The 18,200-nt window shown below is 38.4% G+C and overlaps 1 protein-coding gene across 1 annotated transcript in view; it reads left to right on the top strand.

The window, feature by feature from the left end:
• The window catches only part of LDAH (lipid droplet associated hydrolase), a gene marked incomplete at its 5' end in the record, with an annotated part of 126,184 nt that overhangs the window by 15,324 nt on the left and 92,660 nt on the right, over positions 1–18,200 (top strand). Inside the window, one exon of the mRNA XM_082480942.1 lies at positions 4,976–5,110. Within this exon, the coding sequence (XP_082337068.1) occupies positions 4,976–5,110 (135 nt within the window). The remainder of the gene's footprint in view (positions 1–4,975; positions 5,111–18,200) is intronic.

Raw genomic sequence — 18,200 nt, 5'->3', positions numbered from 1 at the left:
GATGATCGTTCAAATGTTATTGGATGTGTTTTACTTGAAATCCCTTGACCCTGCATGTCAGAGAAACCTGTGTGTTTCCTTTTAAGGGCTGATCATCAGCCACAGTGTCAGTTTCTGCAGTTTTCTCCCAAGTGTGAGAACATCATTGTGTTTTTTACATGCTCCGTTTAAATCCTCCTGACATCTGCGTGGGCTGCTTTCCATTCATTAACATAGGGGAGTTGCATCTTCTTCCATGGTGGCTGGTCAGACGCCAAAGGCGGATTAAGTTTCCCTGAGCGAGGAACTTGTCATTTCGGCTCTTCGAGCTGGAGCTGGGACCTTTGGCAGCTCTGTGAAGAGGCAGTGAGAATCGTTGCCACAAAAATGATTTTTGTGTGGTCCTGCTGTGCGCCCCTGGATTTCAAATTTGATTTATGGCTGCTCTTTTTTTTTAAAGAAAAAGTATGCATTTGGTTTTGTTGCAGGAGATTATCATGTAAATACTGCGGCATACATACTTAATTCTGAAACTGTGGATTATTTCTAAAATTAAACTCATGGTAATTGCTGGCATATTTTCCAGTTCCTCAAAGTTCTCTGTAAACCCACTGTTGGCTGTGTATTTCCCTTCTTCTATTCATTTAGCTGCCTTTATTCTTTATAGTCCTGCTGAGGTCCCAGAGCAGACAGAAAGCAACTGCTGGAGAAGTGCATGAAGCACCAGAGCTGAATGCCAGCTACTGCTCCCGCAGATGGTCAGGCTTGTGGAGACACGACTGAAAACACTGGGGAACATCTCACAGGACAGTGCACAGAACCCCAAAGCTTGGTTCAAAACAAGGTGCAAGAAACCTTGTTGCCGTTTGGGATGATTTAGCTACACATAAATTTCTTCTCCTTCACTCCCCACCACTCTTGGCATTTACTGTAGGCTGCATAAATAAATCCTTTTCAATTTAGATATCCCTTCCAGAACTGCTAAGAATTATTTTCATTTTGTGTTTTAGTCTCAATTCCATTTGAGTAAGCTGTTTATGTTTTCAACCTACCACTTTCTGGACAGAAGGCTTTTCCTATATGTTTTGGTCCTACATCTTTGTTTCTAGCCTGAAACATTTTGCTGTTGTGGTTTACATTGTATACTTCTCAGGAAGTCTGGGATTTATTTTTGCACAGGATTATCTAATGCTAATGCTCTCTTAATTATAGTTTATGTTTTACATTAATATTTTCTGTTGCAGAAGAATTCAAAATTCTTGAGAATTTGTAAGCCACAAAAGCTGTCTTTGCTTGTGGGGAGTAGCTATGGTCTGTGACTTTTCCAATGAGCATTACAGGATTGTTGTTTTGCATTCATAATTAAGCAATTTGATTGAATTGCGTTGATGGCCTACTATTTAAACTTCCTGAGGCTGAGTAACTTCTTTTTTGGAAGTGTAGCATCTCAAATATGTAATTCATTTTCAGACAGGCCAAGTTTGACTTTATGACACTTTGCATAGGAAATCATGTGAAATCCGGATAAAAGTTATTCTTTGTCAGTAATCTCCTGGGGCAGATGTGTAGTTTGTACAAATAGTTCTCTCTCCACTGCTAGCTGCCTTTGTAAGAAGGAAGTGATTGGTGTTTAAAGTTTTAATTTGATGGAAAGGCATTAACAAGAAAGTGCTTGAAAGTGAAAGGCAGGCAAATGCATGTTTATAAGTAAGTTTCATGTTTTTAAAAATGTGGGTGATTAAAGAGTAGTAGTTCCTGTTCTTGAAAGCCTGTATCTACAGCATATCCATCTATTTACCTCCTAATATAGCTCAAAGTCACACCTCTGCGCTTTCAGTCGTTCTGTACCGTTTTGCTTTAGCTGTGGGTGGAATAGATCAGAAAACAAAGAAGTGGATTCCTGTCTTCAAATTAAAAATAGAAAGACTTTGGGCTTAATGTAGAATAGCTGGCTGACAAGCCGTGCATTATGGAGAACAGAGAAGGTGGCAGGAGTCCTTTGGTTATTGAAACTTATTGGTACACCAAATAAAGTGGCCCCATTGTGTTCTAATGCACTGTGCAAATTGTCCATTTGATATACTCTTCCCATGAAATGCTTAGAAATCTTTTGCAAATTAAGCGAATATGCAGTGTATTGTAGTTTAGGGTCTTTTTCTGTTATGCTCACCATTTACAGCTATTGTTTAAAAGACTTCTGAAACAACATAAACTCTGTTGAAAATTAAGCACAGTTGAGAGTAACTGCTTAAGATGTGCTTCTTGGTTCAAATGACTGCAACTTGAGATTTGCTGGTGTGCATGAACGATTCAGGTGCCCTGAGGTGTCTGAGGATTGATGTGGTATTCAAATAACAGGAGTAGCCTTCAAATCATGGAGGTTAACGTTGCATTGACTTATGGTTTCCATTTTTTGACGCTTAGTTGCTGAGTGAAACAACGTAGGCAGTTTTGGTTTGATGTAGTGGGAAATCCTTAAAATGCACAAATGAGCACTGCGTTGCCTGGGTGCCTTTGGGATGAACCTGGCAGTTCTTTTTCTGTAAAATGAAACAGTTCAATTGAACAATATTTCAGCCACAGTAGACGAACCCAAAATATCGGTGATCACAGACTGCTGTGCATATTAAGCCCCAGTTATTTCCATTAGCTGTTAATGTAACTGTTGTATGAAAAAAAATCTTTATCTGTTCAGGTTTTTTGTTTGCTCCACTTAAAGTATTTTGACAGATGGCAGCTCAAGTAAAAATGTAAAAAATGGCTGAATTTGCAGAGATGTGAGTGTGAGCTCTGTTAGGAGATAGACATTCTCCACTTAGGAATATTGTAGATGTGAGCTTTCAAAACAGGGACTATTAATCTGCATTTACTTAAGTCAGTGCAAATCTGGAATAAGTCAGTTGAAATTGAAAGTTCAATAAAGAATAAATTTATAGCTGCTTTACACGTGGTGATTGCTCTGTAGAAATCTTTGCTGTTAAAATCATCATTGATTTTCCTTTCCATTTATGCCAGTGGTTCTCATCCATACCCCTTCCAGGCATTTTAAAGTATCAGTAGCAGTTCTAACAGCTGACCCTCAGAATGTCTTTTACCACGAGCAGATGCTTATGAAGAGTGGGGAAAGGGGGTTTCCTTTTCATTTATGGATCTTCTCTTCCACCTGCCTGAAATACACACCCCATTTATCACATGATAAAAATCCCCTTTCCCTCAAAAAAATATTAGAGTGCCTTGAGCGTTGTATAGTATTTGACACAAAGCCGCACTGTTCATAAGGAGTTCTTACTTCACTGCTCTTCAACTGATGACTGGACCCCGGTTCATCTGGCTGACGATGGGGAAGAGCACCAAAATGTGGAAGACAGCTGTTGCAATTTCTCCCCCTCTCCTTGTTTTGCATTATTAAAGAAGAGAATTAATTGAAACCGATATTCAGAAAAATGTAAAGAAAAAAGGCTGGGTTTGAGATTAACTATGTGATTGCTTGATCTCAGAATGACTGTTTGTACTACAATTGATACACTTTATTTTGGAGTGCTGCTAATTTCCTCTTCAGCCTTGCTGAAGGACAAGTTTCCTTTGTGCAACATCAGCCGAAGGATCTTGACAAATGATGTCTAGATTTTATTTTATTGTCTCTGGGGCCCTGTATATGATACATTTTTGATGAACGAAAATGAAAAAAAAAAAATGAAAATGAGATTTGGGGCGTGGGAGGGGTTGAAACATAAACCCGTGGTACAGTTGTATGGATGTATGACCCCTGTGAATTTTAATTTTTTTTTTCTGGAATTCTTTTTGCAAAAATTTCATTGTGCATTCTTGAGTCTGTATATACAACAGCTTCTTTTTTTTTTTTTTAATTCTTTGATGTTAAGCTTACAGAGAGATTCTTAGAAACGTGAAGTAACTGATACTGTTCTCTTTTTTTTTTTCTTCTTTTCCAAATCCATGTACTTCAGTAAAAATAATACTGTTTTAAGATCAGGAATTTTATTAAGGTTTAAAAACTATCAATCAGAGACACTTGTTACATGTAAGTGAGGAATGAAGCAAGTGCAATATGTTACCTAGAGCGAGCGGAAGGCTTCTGTACTCTGCCAGTTATCATCGCTGGTGTGAGCAGCGGCATCCGCTCCCAGACGTGTGTCTGTGCGGGAGGTGGCTTTGGGTGCCTGGTGCGCTTCTGCTCTGCGGGGAGCAGGCTGTGGTTTGGAAGCACCAGACAGAGGGAATGCCTCTAGGGAGAGCAAAGAACATACTGTGTGTTACCTGAAGAGCAAAAGGGTTGAAGCAAAAGACGACAAAGTGAAAATGCCCACTATAGAAAGGGTAGAAGTGGACTAAACCTACTTTTTACCTCCATACACCATTTCCACAAGTACTAATTTGATTACAGCTCTGACAACTCTCTGTCCGCTCAAGAGGTGTGAAAGAGGACAGAATATGAAGTTGTAGGAAGAAAAAAATCATTTAGTGCGATAAGTTTAATATAAAATTCTCTTTTAGGATCAGTAAAGATCTTTGTATTGTCAGGGTACCACCTATCTATTTTGAAGTGGTAACACTGAGATATTTTGGAGGGCAGACATGTGAATCAAGTGATATACACTGTATTCTTTGTGATATTTTAATAAGATCTGGGGTTTCTTTGTGTTTGCCCAATTTTCATGTACCTGTAACTTGATGGGATAGATGAGGAAGCTGCTTGACCTTTAATGGAAAAGGAGATTTTTCTCGTGTGTTGGGCTTCAATTTCAGCTTCTGCAATTTCAAAGTAATTCTGTAAAATGCTTCTTATGGGTGCCATTGATCAATGGTATTAAACCAGTTCAAGAGCATAGGCCCTGAAATTGGGAAACTAAAAATTGGAAATGTACTAGAGAAAATAAATTAACAAATTTCTGTATAATGCTGTTTAGTTTGCTTTGAAAGATTGCTTGCTGTTGAAAGGTTAATATTGACTGTGCTTGTATGTTTTGTTTTTTGGCAGGTAACCCTGGACTGGCAGGTTATTACAGGACCTTTATACAGGCCTTATATTGTGGACTAAATCAGCAGTATCCCGTTTGGGTTGTGAGCCATGCCGGACATTGTAAGCCTCCTAGTGGTATGGAAATGATAGAAGGTACAATACTGTAACTTGTATGTACAAATATTTGTAAACCCTCCCTGATTTTACTAGCAGAGCTTGTGCCTATTAAAAACAGCATGACATGGTTTTTTAATGTGTCCATTATATTTCCACAGAACAGTTGTATGAGAAGTTACTGAGGAAAAGAGTATTTTTAGGTAAATAAGATTTGCAGATTTGCCAGTCAAATGGGTACTATTAAGAGAATAAGAGAATTTGCTGACTGCAGTCTTTAGAGACAAGTTATAGAGAAGAGTAGATCAGAAAGAGTAGATCAGATCAGTTTATGTTGAGAAGAGTAGATCAGAAAAGTACATATTTTAATGAAATGTCTAATTTGGAGATTGAGTACTTGAGAGACTTAATTATCTCTGAATTTAAATAGTTGTACTAAATTTCTAAAGTGAATTCACTAAAGTGAATTTCCAGGAAGCAAGTAAATGCTTCTGAGACTGGGGTATGGGGCGTTTACAGGGTTGAGGTTCTTGTTCATCTCTTAAGTCTTTTGACATGCAGATTACCAGCAAGACATGGCAGCCAACTCCAAGTGGATATTCTTAACGTATCACATTGCAAGATGGGGAGAGCCAATAGCAAGTCCTGTCCTGAAGCATGCATCTGAGCTTTTAAGCATTTTTATTGGTTTATTTAATCTCAGGTTTGAAACTGAAACCTGTATTTCTTTGGAAAAATTCTTTCCAGTTATCACGTTCAAGTGTCAAACTAACAAATGCTATCAATTGCTCCTGATAGGTAAGAAATCCCTAGGTTTGTAATTTCTGGTACAGTGTTAACCATGGGATGCAGGTAGGAGTCTGGCAACTGAAGGAGCTGAGTTTATTGCAGAGAACATTTGTAGGTCTGGTAACCTGCCCTGGGATCGCATCTGTAAGTGTGCATTTAGTGAAAAGGCTTGAGATGGCTGAGCTATTTGAAATGGAGAGGTTTTTAGATGGGGCCAGCAGGGATGTTGTACAATTGTTCCACTTCCACTGCGACAGTCCCTGTGCTGTTAAGGAAAGTGTAAATGTGTGAGAAGGAGAGCATCCAGTAGGAAAGAGGGAGCTGATGTCTAAGTTGAAACCAAACCTCCAGCTGACTTCACTGTGTCCTTTTGCACTGACAATGCTCCTGTGAGAGGGGATTTTCAAGAATGTGGTCGCTTGTTAGGATGGACGGGTCAGAAGTGAAGTACCATAAAGACCAGTGCTGTGTCAAGTTTTATTCAATATATTCACCCATGACCTGCAGAATGAAAGTGAACAGTGAAATTTCTCTGTTTGTGGATGATATTTCATAGCATTTAGTTACTGCGAAGATATTAGATGTCAGGGATCTACAGAAGCAACTTACAAAATGTAATTAGTGGGCAAAAAGATGGTAGATGAGTGTCAGGGTAGATAAATATGAGTTAACGCATCTGACAAAAAGATCTCCTTTAACTGTGCCTGGGCGATCCTGAACTGGGAATTAATTTGTAAAACTCAGGAAAGATACCAACGTCATCACTGACAGTTGTCTAATATCATTTCTTATTGCACAGCGGCAGACAAAATTTAAGTCAACAAACCATTGGGCATAACCAGTGTTACAACCAAGGCAGGAGGCATTGTTTTATTACTGTATGTGACCATAGTGGACCTGCATCTTGAACATTAGAGTGCAGTTCTGGTGGGCATCTCAAAGACAACATTTCAAGAGTGAAGTTGGTGAGTGTATGGAGAAAGGCAACTAAAACAACAGGGAGGAAGCACCTTCCTTCTTATGAGAGATTAAATAACTCTCTGGTGTGGGAAGCAGAATGCTTCTTAGGAGCATGACTGAGGTTTCCGAAATCATGACAATAAATAATGTAAATGCAGAATAAAATACACCAGATTCAGTAATGGAACTAATGGTAATAGCAGGTTTAAAACAGATAAAAGAAAGTATTTCTTTACGTGACAGGTAAAAAAATTGGGGAACTAGCAGCCAAAACACTATACTGTGGGCAAATTATATTAGCAGACTAAAAGTGATAAAACAAACTTATGGACAACTGGTCCATAAACGGTTGCTGAAAGAGCCAGGTTCTTTGTTGCGCAGGTGCGCTGCTGTCCTTGCTTTGGACACTGAGGTCCTTGCTTTGGACGCTGACCTTCTCCACGGAATCACGGAATTTTCAGAGTTGGAAGGGACTTCTAGAGATCATCTAGTCCAACTCCCCTGCCAAAGCAGGATTGCCCGGAGCACATTACTCAGGACTGCATCCAGGCAGGTCTTGAAAATCTCCAGAGAAGGGGACTCCACCACCTCCCTGGGCAGCCTGTGCCAGTGCTCTGTCACCCTCACCGTAAAGAAGTGTTTCCGTGTATTTGAACGGAACTTCCTGTGTTCTAACTTGTGCCCATTGCCCCTTGTCCTGTCACTGGGAACCATTGAAAAGAGCCTGGCTCCATCCTCCTTCAACCCACCCTTTAGATACTTGTACGTCATAATAAGGTCTCCCCTCTTCTCCAGGCTAAAGAGTCCCAAATGCTCCAATCCCTTAATCATCTTAGTTGCCCTTCGCTGGACTCGCTCCAGCAGTTCCCTCTTGAACTGGGGAGCCCAAAATTGGACACAGTATTCCAGTTGTGGCCTCACCAGTGCAGAGTAGAGGGGGAGAATGACCTCCTTCGACCTACTGGCCACACTTCAGTGCTGCTCCTAGTCCCACTGCCATCTTGCAGCAGGGTTATGAGCCTGAGAGATTCACCGCAAGGAGAACGGATGCAGAAAGTGGCCAGGCTTGGGTTCTAACTGAACGGCATCTGTTCTTGCCACTGCTGAGCTCGGGGGAATCACTTGCCTGACCCAATAAGGTATTTGGTGTGTTCTCAGTGTCACGTGCCAGGATCTGTACTTACTAGTGCGCTTACTGTAGCACCATGGAGCTAAGAAAAGCATAGCAAGCCACTGATGGATAGTTTAAAAAATCATGAAAAGACATTTATGAGATAGTTTTCATATTTATTTTATCAGGAGCACAAAAGCGGGAAGCTCACAGCCTGTCATTAATATACATTTAGACAGTATTCCAGAATATTCCACAGGGAGCCTTTTTCAATCTACTCTTCTAAGGAAACACTGAAAAGTTTAGTGACCTTTGTAAATAATGTTTTTCTACAGTTGCCATGGGTAATACACTGTGCTTTGCAGTAGCTTTGGATGTAAGGAGAGAAATACGGTTCATTTGATACAAACTCAAGGGAAGACACAAAGTGGGTAGAAGGCCTCGTGTTTTGCCATTTTATGACAATGTAGGTTGTCTGCAGTGGGAGAAGAAATTTGGGGTAATTTTCCCTCATCCTGCAAAAGAAATGCAAAAGAAATGAAAAGCAACTTTTAGATATTAGCTGATTCCCTTTCTTTTCCCTTTCTTTTATTTATTTATTGCCAAAAGTGTAATTTCATTAATGGACTATAAAGGTGTGATCAAAATCACTAAACAAAAAACAGACAGCCTTTGCAATTTCCCATGTGACTGACTGAAAGGAATGGGGAATCATGGACTCATTGCTGATGTTCTGTTCCTGCATCCCACAGGGCTTCTTAATTGACATTTTATGGCATTGTATCAGAAAACACCAGAACTGCAAGAACCAGCAGAAGCACGTGCATAGAGACAGATAATTCTGTTCTCTGCAGCTCCTCATTACCTTCTAGGTTCTGAATTTTTAAGGCAAAGTTCCTGTGTCAAGGACCACTATGAGGAATTGTGAAAACCACGTCAATTATTAATATGCTGCACAAAACCAGGAAAAGGGGTTATTTTGGCAAAGAACTAGGCATAGAACTGTTATTGTAAAAATTCCATGTATTCTTTTGTGCTTCTGATGGGCATTTCATAATTCTTCCTTTGAAATAGCCTCCTGCAAATCTTCTGAGGAAGTTCAGTATTTCTGGATAAGAAGGATGAGGGCATAAGTTGACAAAGACAACATTTCAATGCCTGACACCACTGATTCTTGAGGTTTTTCTGGTTGGAATCTAGCAAATGAAAAAAAGAAGGGGGAAAAGCTACTGTGAAAGATGAATTCATACTGATTCATTTAGAACAGTTGTCTACAAGCTTTTTTGATCAAGCACACCTACCAATAAATAATTTCTATCAGTAAAAAATTTTTCAGCATACAGCCCCAATACATCTTTTTTTAATATTAATATAAACTGTATACATGTGTTACTGAATTTCTAATATTTTCTTCCTGCACCCCAATGTGTGTGCATCTCACTTTGGAGACCACTGATTTAGAGTGTCCAAGTATGTAAATAGTACACTTACCATATAAATGATGCTGCCTGTAAAGTAATAAAGGGTTTTAAATGAAAGAAACTGCATTGGAATAATATGCCTGGTTATATTTAGATCAAGTAGATTTTGAAACTCTCAGAAAGACTAAAGCAAGTTTTCCAACAGCAGCCATCAATCACAGACTACTTCCTAATTGACTGGAGGCATGTCACATAGTGATTTGAGACCCCAACAAAGCTACACCCTTCATTTTTACTTCTGTTTGATATCTTTCTATTCAGAGAGCTCTTGCAAGCTGTGCTCCACAGAGAGACATGACATTAATTGAACATTTCATTGCTGTAATTCTGTTCCTAGCAATCAATCCACTGTGCAAAAAGATTTGAAACTTATTTTTACTCAGTGAATGCAATAAAAAAGTTATACCTCAATTTGAACTTCTTTATCCTCTTCCTTAGCTTTTTAAAAAAGTAGTTGTTTTGCGAACTGCTGTGACTGTAAAACAGGCCAACATCAATCCTTAGGTGTACGCAAAATTACAAAAAGGAGAGTAGTTTTCTAGCTCTCACTTATTTTGTTTAAAACTGGAATAATCTGTATATGCTTTCTAAATGTTCACATAATCTTAAAAGCGTTGCCTTTTTTCTTTTCAGTGCCTGATACTGACTTTGACTTGTAGTTTTCCTAATGATTAAGGTGTTCACGCCTCTTGAACAGATGCCACCTATGAAGAGGTTCTTTCATAATACCCAAACCCCTGCCTGCTTCCGTTTACCGTGCCAAATATAGTATGGTTGTATTGTAAGGCTTTTTAAGGCGCAGGTATTTGCACACCATTTGGTTAATTTCTACTTTATAAAGACATGTTCATAAGACAGGAAAAATGTATACAAATAGGTCGTAATTAGGATATGGCACATTTTTCCTTAAAAGTAAAAGTAATAGGCAGGTATAACCACAGTTGATTTATTCTTTTAAGTTCTGGAGCTTCTTTTAATCTGTCGCTCCATTGAAGAATTTGCATTACACTTCTTTTGAGATTTCTGATCTGCTATTCTCCTACGTCTAATCAAGTAACGTATTAGATGTCGTGATGGTTTATTTAAAGTGGAATTTATTGTTTCCTATATGAACGTGTTAGAAGTATGCTATAGCTTAATGCCCTTGCTTTCAAAACAGAGGCTACTGTCTGAGTGCTAGTATCTGCAAGTTAGTATGTTCCTAGGGATTAAATGGATGGTCTTTTGACTTAGTTGCAAGACTAAAGGCAGGTCATGTTTTCATGGTATATAGCCATCACTGAATGTTTCATTTTATAGGTAGTGAAATTGGAAGAAAATAAATTGTGCTGTATTGCACTCTCTTAACATGTGATTCCCTTTAAACAGGAACAGAAAACAGTTCAAGGAAAGAATGAAAAAGTACTTTGGTGCTTTTAAAAGAAATAAAATCATTAAGCAATGTTACTCTTGAATACTTTGTAAACTTCTTGATTAAAAAAAAATACGGGTAAAACTGAAAAAGAAAATTAAGATAAAAAATATTCCCTGTTTATTCATACTCAAATTATTCTCTCAAAATGCCAGTATAGCTGCTCAGCTTTAGGGGTGGGAATTGCAATACATTATGAATTGTGGATATGGAAGCTCTGTGCTTTACATTATGTAATCCAGTTGAGCAGAAATGCTTGAGTACTGCAGAAGGACTAAAGACCCATGTTTAGGAGTAGCTCTTCTGATGGCAATGAATAGTAGACAGTTGGAAGCTATTCAACAGCCTTTCAACTTCTTTTGGTAGGAAACAAACTACTAGTTAAAATTAACACATATCAGTGAACAAATCCCAAAATTATTCATTGCTAATTTTACATGCATTGCTAATTGAAGTGCGGTGTTATGAATAACCCACTTTAAAATAAGGACTAAAAGACTCAGTCTTGCCCAAAATTTCTTTAAAAACTGTGGAAAATGGGAGATTAGATAGGAAACCCTTTTGACACTCAGTTACTCTAACACATCCCTCACCTCCCTTTTTTAGCACCCGGGTTGGCTTTTGCCAGTAAAGGCTGTGTAGACAGCAGGTGTACATCAGCAGGTGTGCATACATAGCTGTGTCTTAAAATGGTCTGATTCTGTGGACTTCTGCTGTGGTTTGATAAGAAATAAGAAATACAGCATCTCAGACTGAAATAGGAATAGTAGAACACCGGTTTGGTTTTGTTTCTTGTTAGGTTCACTAAGATACTTTTCTTTGTGGTGAAGTAAGATTGAGAAGAAAAGAAAAATGAAATCAGAATTAAATGATTTATTGATTTTGGGTAATATTCTATGTATGCCAAATACTATATAAAACAGTGTGATTCATATCTTAGTTGATTAGAGAGACACAACTGATGCATTAAAATATCATATACCTAATAAATGGCTAGTCATCAGTCATGTCTTAATGATACAACATTTGGTTTTATGATAAATTCTATTAAAGATAGATCTCTAGAACTTTCTAAACTGTACAGATTAGTATTGAGCTATACACAATCATAAAACAATAAAAAGTATTTCTATTAGCAAGGCATGTTTATCCTTTGGAACAGATTGTCTACTGAATTTTCTGTTGTTTTGTTTCTGAATCAATTTTAGGTAGCTTCTGAACGACTGGGAAGTTTGAGTGACATTCTTAGTAACCAAATCAAAAGATAAAATTCCAGTTTGATCTTTTACATCCCGTGGATTGTAGAATATAACAGTGTGTCCTTAAAATCTGTTAAAATGTCGTTAGTTCATTTTACATGCTAAAAAGAGGTAGGTAAGGATTGATTTATAGTCCGTCAAAAGAGTGTTGCTGTTGCTTTTTCTTCATGCAGGGAGAGTAGTGCCTTCAGAGCGTTGTGAAACTGAATTATATCCTGAAGAAGCAATATGGGAAAAAGCACAGAATTGGTGCAGGAATAATAAATTATCTATGAAGTCATTGATTATGTGATCCCCAAATGTTAATGTACCATCAGTGTGAAGTTTTGAAGTGAAATGAAGTTTTGAATCAAACAAAATATTCTAGTGCTAAGGAAAATTGGGAAGCCATGTGCAGCTTGAATTTCTTTGATTTATTGCTTCTTAGCTGTTGGTACAATTCATCTGAATGGAGTTTGCTTTTCCAGCCCTCTGACTTCTAATAAAAGTGCAGAATTGACTATGAGTGAGATTCTGCCTCCATCTTAAGTGATATAAATCTAAAAAAAAAAAAAAAAAGTGAAATCATTTGGGTAAAACTGAATCTATGCTTCAGCAAGTTAATCATCTCGTTGACTGCTAGGTAGTTGTCCCTAAATGACAGGTGTAAGTATGAGTATGATTAGCAGCTGTGAACTGTAAGTTTCTACCATCATGATATGCTGTGCTGGCAGGAAAAAAACTAAAATAGTAGCCTGAGCGAGACAAGGAGTACGTTGTGCTATAATAAGAGGGTTGTGAGTTATTTAGGACAGTGATTCGCAAGCTGTGGTCTGTGGGCCACTGGTGGTTCCCAGGACGCTTGCTTGTGGTCCCAGAAGAGCTGGCTGATCAGGTGGAGTTGCCTCTCTCACTGGTTTCCACTTGCTAAGCGGAATTAATGGGAGCTAAAAATACTTTTCCAATAACGCTTTTTTGTGTAGGCATTTGCTGCAGTGGCCTTAGAGATGTTGGGCCACCACGAATGTGTGGTGATGGCAGGGAGTGGGATTGTGGCCTGCACTGCTGCAAACAGGAGAGAAGGAGATGATGGAAGTTAGGTGTTCCAAGAATTGGGCTCCTAAAAATAGGGACTCATCCTTAGCTAACAGCCTTTGTTCTTCTTGTTGTGTATAACCCCAAAGGAGAGAAGTTACACAGCAGAGGGAGTCAGTATGCATTTGGTAATGTTAGCTAGCTTGTGACTCATTTATTGTAAGTAGTACGGATGTTTTTAATGATTGCTGATGTTGAAGAATACCTACACTGCTGAATCAGGTGAATTGGAGCTACTGGCAATCGGTTTGGTCAGTACAAAACCACCTCAGAATTGGTGTCTGTAGCTCTTAGAAGGTTTTTGACCAGGGAATCCTTATCTGGGCTTCGGCACTGTTCTGTTTAGATATCAAACAGCAGTAGTAATGGTAGGTATCTGGCCGCGGTCGGGTACACAGTGATAGCCATGTTTAAAAGGCATTTATGTCTTGTATTATACAAATAAAGGGAGAAAAGCAGAAGAAAAGCGGCTGAGCTGGCATCTCACGTGCATATTTTAAGCTTATGCATACACACATTTAATTTGCATTGCACACATTTAATTCACATTAATTTATATTTCAACAATATTTTCTGCTTGCTTCCTAGGCATATAGATTAAAATATGCGAGAGTCATTGAAAGAAGGACTTTAAAAAAATTTCTGTACAGGTTTAGTTAGTTACGTTTAAATATTATAGACCTGGAGAACTCTGTTGTCATGTTGGCATCCAAAACACTGATTAATTTTAATGAAAAATTATATGGCAAGGTGTCTCCCAGTCCAGTGGTATCACACTGTAGGTGCGTTAAAAAGAACCAGGTTGTAAGCATGCCACCCAGGTAGCATTTAGCTAGTTTCAAAGTGTCATTTTTTTTTAAGGTACAGAGAGGAGAAGTTTCCTGTTTACGAAGCTGGCCTCGCCACCGATTAATCACATTGAGCTCTTCACATGGTCTTCGTCAGCAGTGAGGGGTCCCCCATCGGGGTGAGCCCAGAGGAACTGGATGTTTTCGCAGGAGGGGCCCGAAACCCTCAGCTCAGCGCAGCGCAGTCCTGCTGCCCCTCCTGGCACAGCAATTGCTGCTGCCCACAAACCTTATTCCTTCCTTCTCTTTGGAAAAGGCAGCTGAAGGAAGTGTGTGTGTGTATGTAAAAGTTGTTATGAGGCATTTAAATCATGAGGTTTTTGTCTTTACCTGGTAAGATCTGCATTTTCCTGTATGGTTTTAGTGCTAGGCATCTATTTTGAGGAAACAAATGATCATTTCATGTTATGAATCCAATGGAATGCTTTAAGTCTAAATGTGTGAAAAGTAAGCAGCCCTCGGGATGCTGCAGTACTCCATTTACTTCTTTCCTTTGAGCCATATTCTGTTAATTATTCATAAAGGTCCCATAATCATGCCCATAATTATGCAAATAGATCCTTTGAGTGAAATCTCGGCATTTGGCGTTGACTTTATCAGTTCTGCTTAATTTTAAGCATGTGTTTAAAAAACCTGTTCCATTCAAAATCAAAACTAAGGAAATAAAATTTTGCCATGTGTGAAGTATTTCTAAGTTGCTCTATTGTTTTCTTTTCTGGCCAACCAAAATGATAACAATTTTAACTTCTCATAGCATCATACCTTAACAGCCATGTATTTATGTGCACTGATCACTTAAACACGATTAAGCTGATCCTGGTATCACTTAATGCATTGTTCTATATTCCATTGACTTTGATGGAGTAGTCACCAATTTTTGTTGATGTTACTGAGGAGAGGACTTTGTCCTTACATTTCTTATAGCTATAGGAAAAATAGGTTCTCTGTATTCTCTGTTTCTGTCAAGGTTTTGCACTGATTCTGTCAACATAATATCTGTAGGCCTATTTTTAAAAGAAGTCCACGAATACCTTTCTAATCTGAGTACTTCATTCAACTAAATCCCCTGTTAAAGGAACCTGAATTTTTCATCCATATCTACAAATAAGGGTAATATAATTCTATTCTTAAAGATGTGTTTTAAAGTAACAACTTTGAAACCTAATGCAGTCTTCTGGATCCTTATCCAGAAAAAAAGACATTTAAAAAAAAAAAAAAAAATTTGACGTTCATCCATTGTAAAGTATAATGTCTTTACTGCATTCCAGGAAACTGGATGTAGGTTTTGAGATTGTTTATGGATCATTTTCCGCCTTTCACCCCATGACATAGGTATGTCCTCCAGCTGATACACCATCACTGCTAATTAGATGCAGATGGCTGTTAGTGGGGGGAAGAAAGTGTTCAAGAATGTGAACCCTATGAAAAGGTAACATTCATATCTTTTGGTGTCTTGACTTTAGAAGGCATGTCACAGTTCACTGAGATGAGCGGTGCTGTGATGTTTCAGAGTAACTCATTTAAACGTTTATCATATTATTCTAGCGAAAGTAGAAAAGTGAAATAATTTAATAAACAAAATTTTGAGATGATACAGATTATTTTCCCAAGGGAGAATGCTTAGGAATCTTTTAATCCAAGTCAGTTTGAAAGATATATTTACATCGGCTAATAGAATGAAAACAAACTATCCCCATAGCAGAGAGTAATCCCTTCTGTCTGAAGGTGTAACAGGTCTGTATTTGTTTTGATAATTGAGTCAAAACATTTATTCGCTACATAGGTTAGCTGTAGGAAGAAATTTATTAATTATTTATTAATAAACATTTCTTGTTTATGATATAGACCTTTGATTTAATTTTGGTACCCACAAAGCTTGCAACGAATGGTGCAGATCTTGATGGGATCAATCTAGTGTTTAATGGCAGTTTTATTTTTAATTCACAGTGATCTAGAGTTGTAACACTGAGGAACCATCAGCAAAGCACAATGTAATGCCAGATTCTAAAAATAATCAGGTTAGGAACATGGAGTCTTTGTGTTCGCTTTGGTTTTAGGAGTTTCCCTTTCTTTAGGGAGCAATGTAGGCGTTCCAGGGAAATGCGGGAGGCTGTAAGGCAGACTATGCAGGAAGAAGTAACTGCAAATGGCCTCATTCTTAGATAATCAGCTTCATTAATGACTTACGCTTACCTCTAGAGCATCTACTGAAATCTCTCAGCAAGATCCGAGTAAGGGCTGTGTGCTTTGAGAAATGATAAAGGACAAAATGATACAGTACTGTGGACTCAGGTTGAGTGACTCAGGGGTCTCATTGCTGCTTGCTGGTTGGAGGATTTTTTCTTTTGTTCTCCTTTTGGTACTGCATGGGACTATTTTTCTTTAAGCTAGACATGTTCTTATCTTTCTAAAGGTTGAATTTTATGTTTTGTGAATTAATAAATTTATTAAAATAATCTAATTTACTGCAGCTATCAAATTACTAGTGTGATCAGGTGACTTCTTAGATGCCAAATTAATCCCTATTGGGTTAAATGTTATAGCAGACTACTAAAATTCTCTAGGATTGCCATCATAGTGTCTTTTTTTTCAGAACAGAACTGTGCTTTTGAACATGCTACCACTGAATCTTTGCTGTCAGAGACTGCACTGACTTCTGTACTAGTGTTTACGTGATTTGGAGGAAGAAGTTTTATCCTGCAATTAATCATTAAGAGACCAGTATCGGTACTTCTGAATGCACTTTAGTATATGTTAAACTCTACATGATCATACTTGGATCTGTTTACGTGTAGAGTGCAGGTAAAATTCAGTTGCTATTTATATAATTTATACTGTAAAGCCGCAGGCAGTTTCAAAGAGTCTGTAAGTCTACAGCTTCCCTGCCTGCTAATGTAAATGAATGAGAAAATCAACCTTTGCCCGACAGTGACCCTACCACTGCTGGTGGGTCACAGGTGAATCGGTTTGCTTTCTGTGTAGCACGTCACCTGTGTAAAAACGAAGACCAAAAAAAAAATCCCTTATTCATCTATGACAGATCAGCTTTGCAGCAGTGGCACTTTAGTCTCTATTTCAGCTATAATACAAAACTCCAAGAAAAATAAAGCCATCCCAGTACCTTTGGCATGTCGCCCTACTTGCTGTGGAGTTCAGCTGGGCGACTAAGAATGAAATCTTCAGCATTTTCTTCAGGAAGGTTAAAAAGGAAACTGCTATCTTGGTAACAGGGAATAAATCTGCCAATTAATTTTTGAATAGTGTAACAGACCGCTGGAGAAGAGAAGATATAAATCATAATTTAAAGTGCTCAATTTGACAAAAATGCGTTTTGTCCCCAAAGATATAAAATTTGCACTATACAGCACATGCAGATGGTTGTTTAAAGCATCAGCAAATGATAAGGAAACCTACTATTTTTAAAGAATGTACAAGGTGAAATTAATAAATTCAGGTTTTTACATATGCTGTTTTGTCCAATTCTCTTTTGCCTTATGCTGTGCAAAGTAATGAAAGAGACAGTGTGCGGTGCTCCTCAATCAAAACCATGGCCTTTTCCGATGATGCCAGAAAGCGTAACTCGGTGGCGAGTGTCAGACCAGAGAGCTAGACACTCCCGGCTGCTGGATTCACTTCACATCACTTCAGGCAGCAGCAGACCCCCCGTTGCTCTGACATCCAGAGGATCAATGCCGGGAGTCGCTGAGCCACAGCTGGTTCCCTTTGCTGTCAGCTCGCGCTCCTCGTGCAGAGAGGAGCCCTAACAGAGACTTAGAAGGTTTTTCAAGACAGGTAGCGATTCGAGGCATTGATTTGAGTGCTGGGAGGTAGTACTGCATTGCAAAATATTTTGCATGCATTTTGTGCTCCAGCCCACAGCGCTGGTAGCGTGGGGTGATGCTCTCCACTGGAATAAACTGACATAGCTCTTTGCGGTCAGCGGTGTGGCACCAGTCAACACCATCAGGGAAACTAAGGTAATAACTTTGAAAACTTCTTATAATCCATCGATTTTGAAGGACACAGATGAAAGTTGGAAAAATGTTATGTTTGCCTAAGTGGGTCATTTATTACTTAAAATAAAAAGGATGCTAGACAGTATTGTGAAATAATTTGGATCTGTTTGCTGCAGGTGGTTATCCTAATATTAAATTTAACATTTCAGTGTACAAATGAAGATAGAAACTTACACTTTC

Source organism: Vanellus vanellus (assembly GCF_965231255.1).
Source record: "Vanellus vanellus genome assembly, chromosome: 3".
Lineage (NCBI taxonomy): Eukaryota > Metazoa > Chordata > Aves > Charadriiformes > Charadriidae > Vanellus > Vanellus vanellus.
Note: the sequence above shows the minus strand (reverse complement) of the source record. Positions and strands in the feature narration are given on the sequence as shown.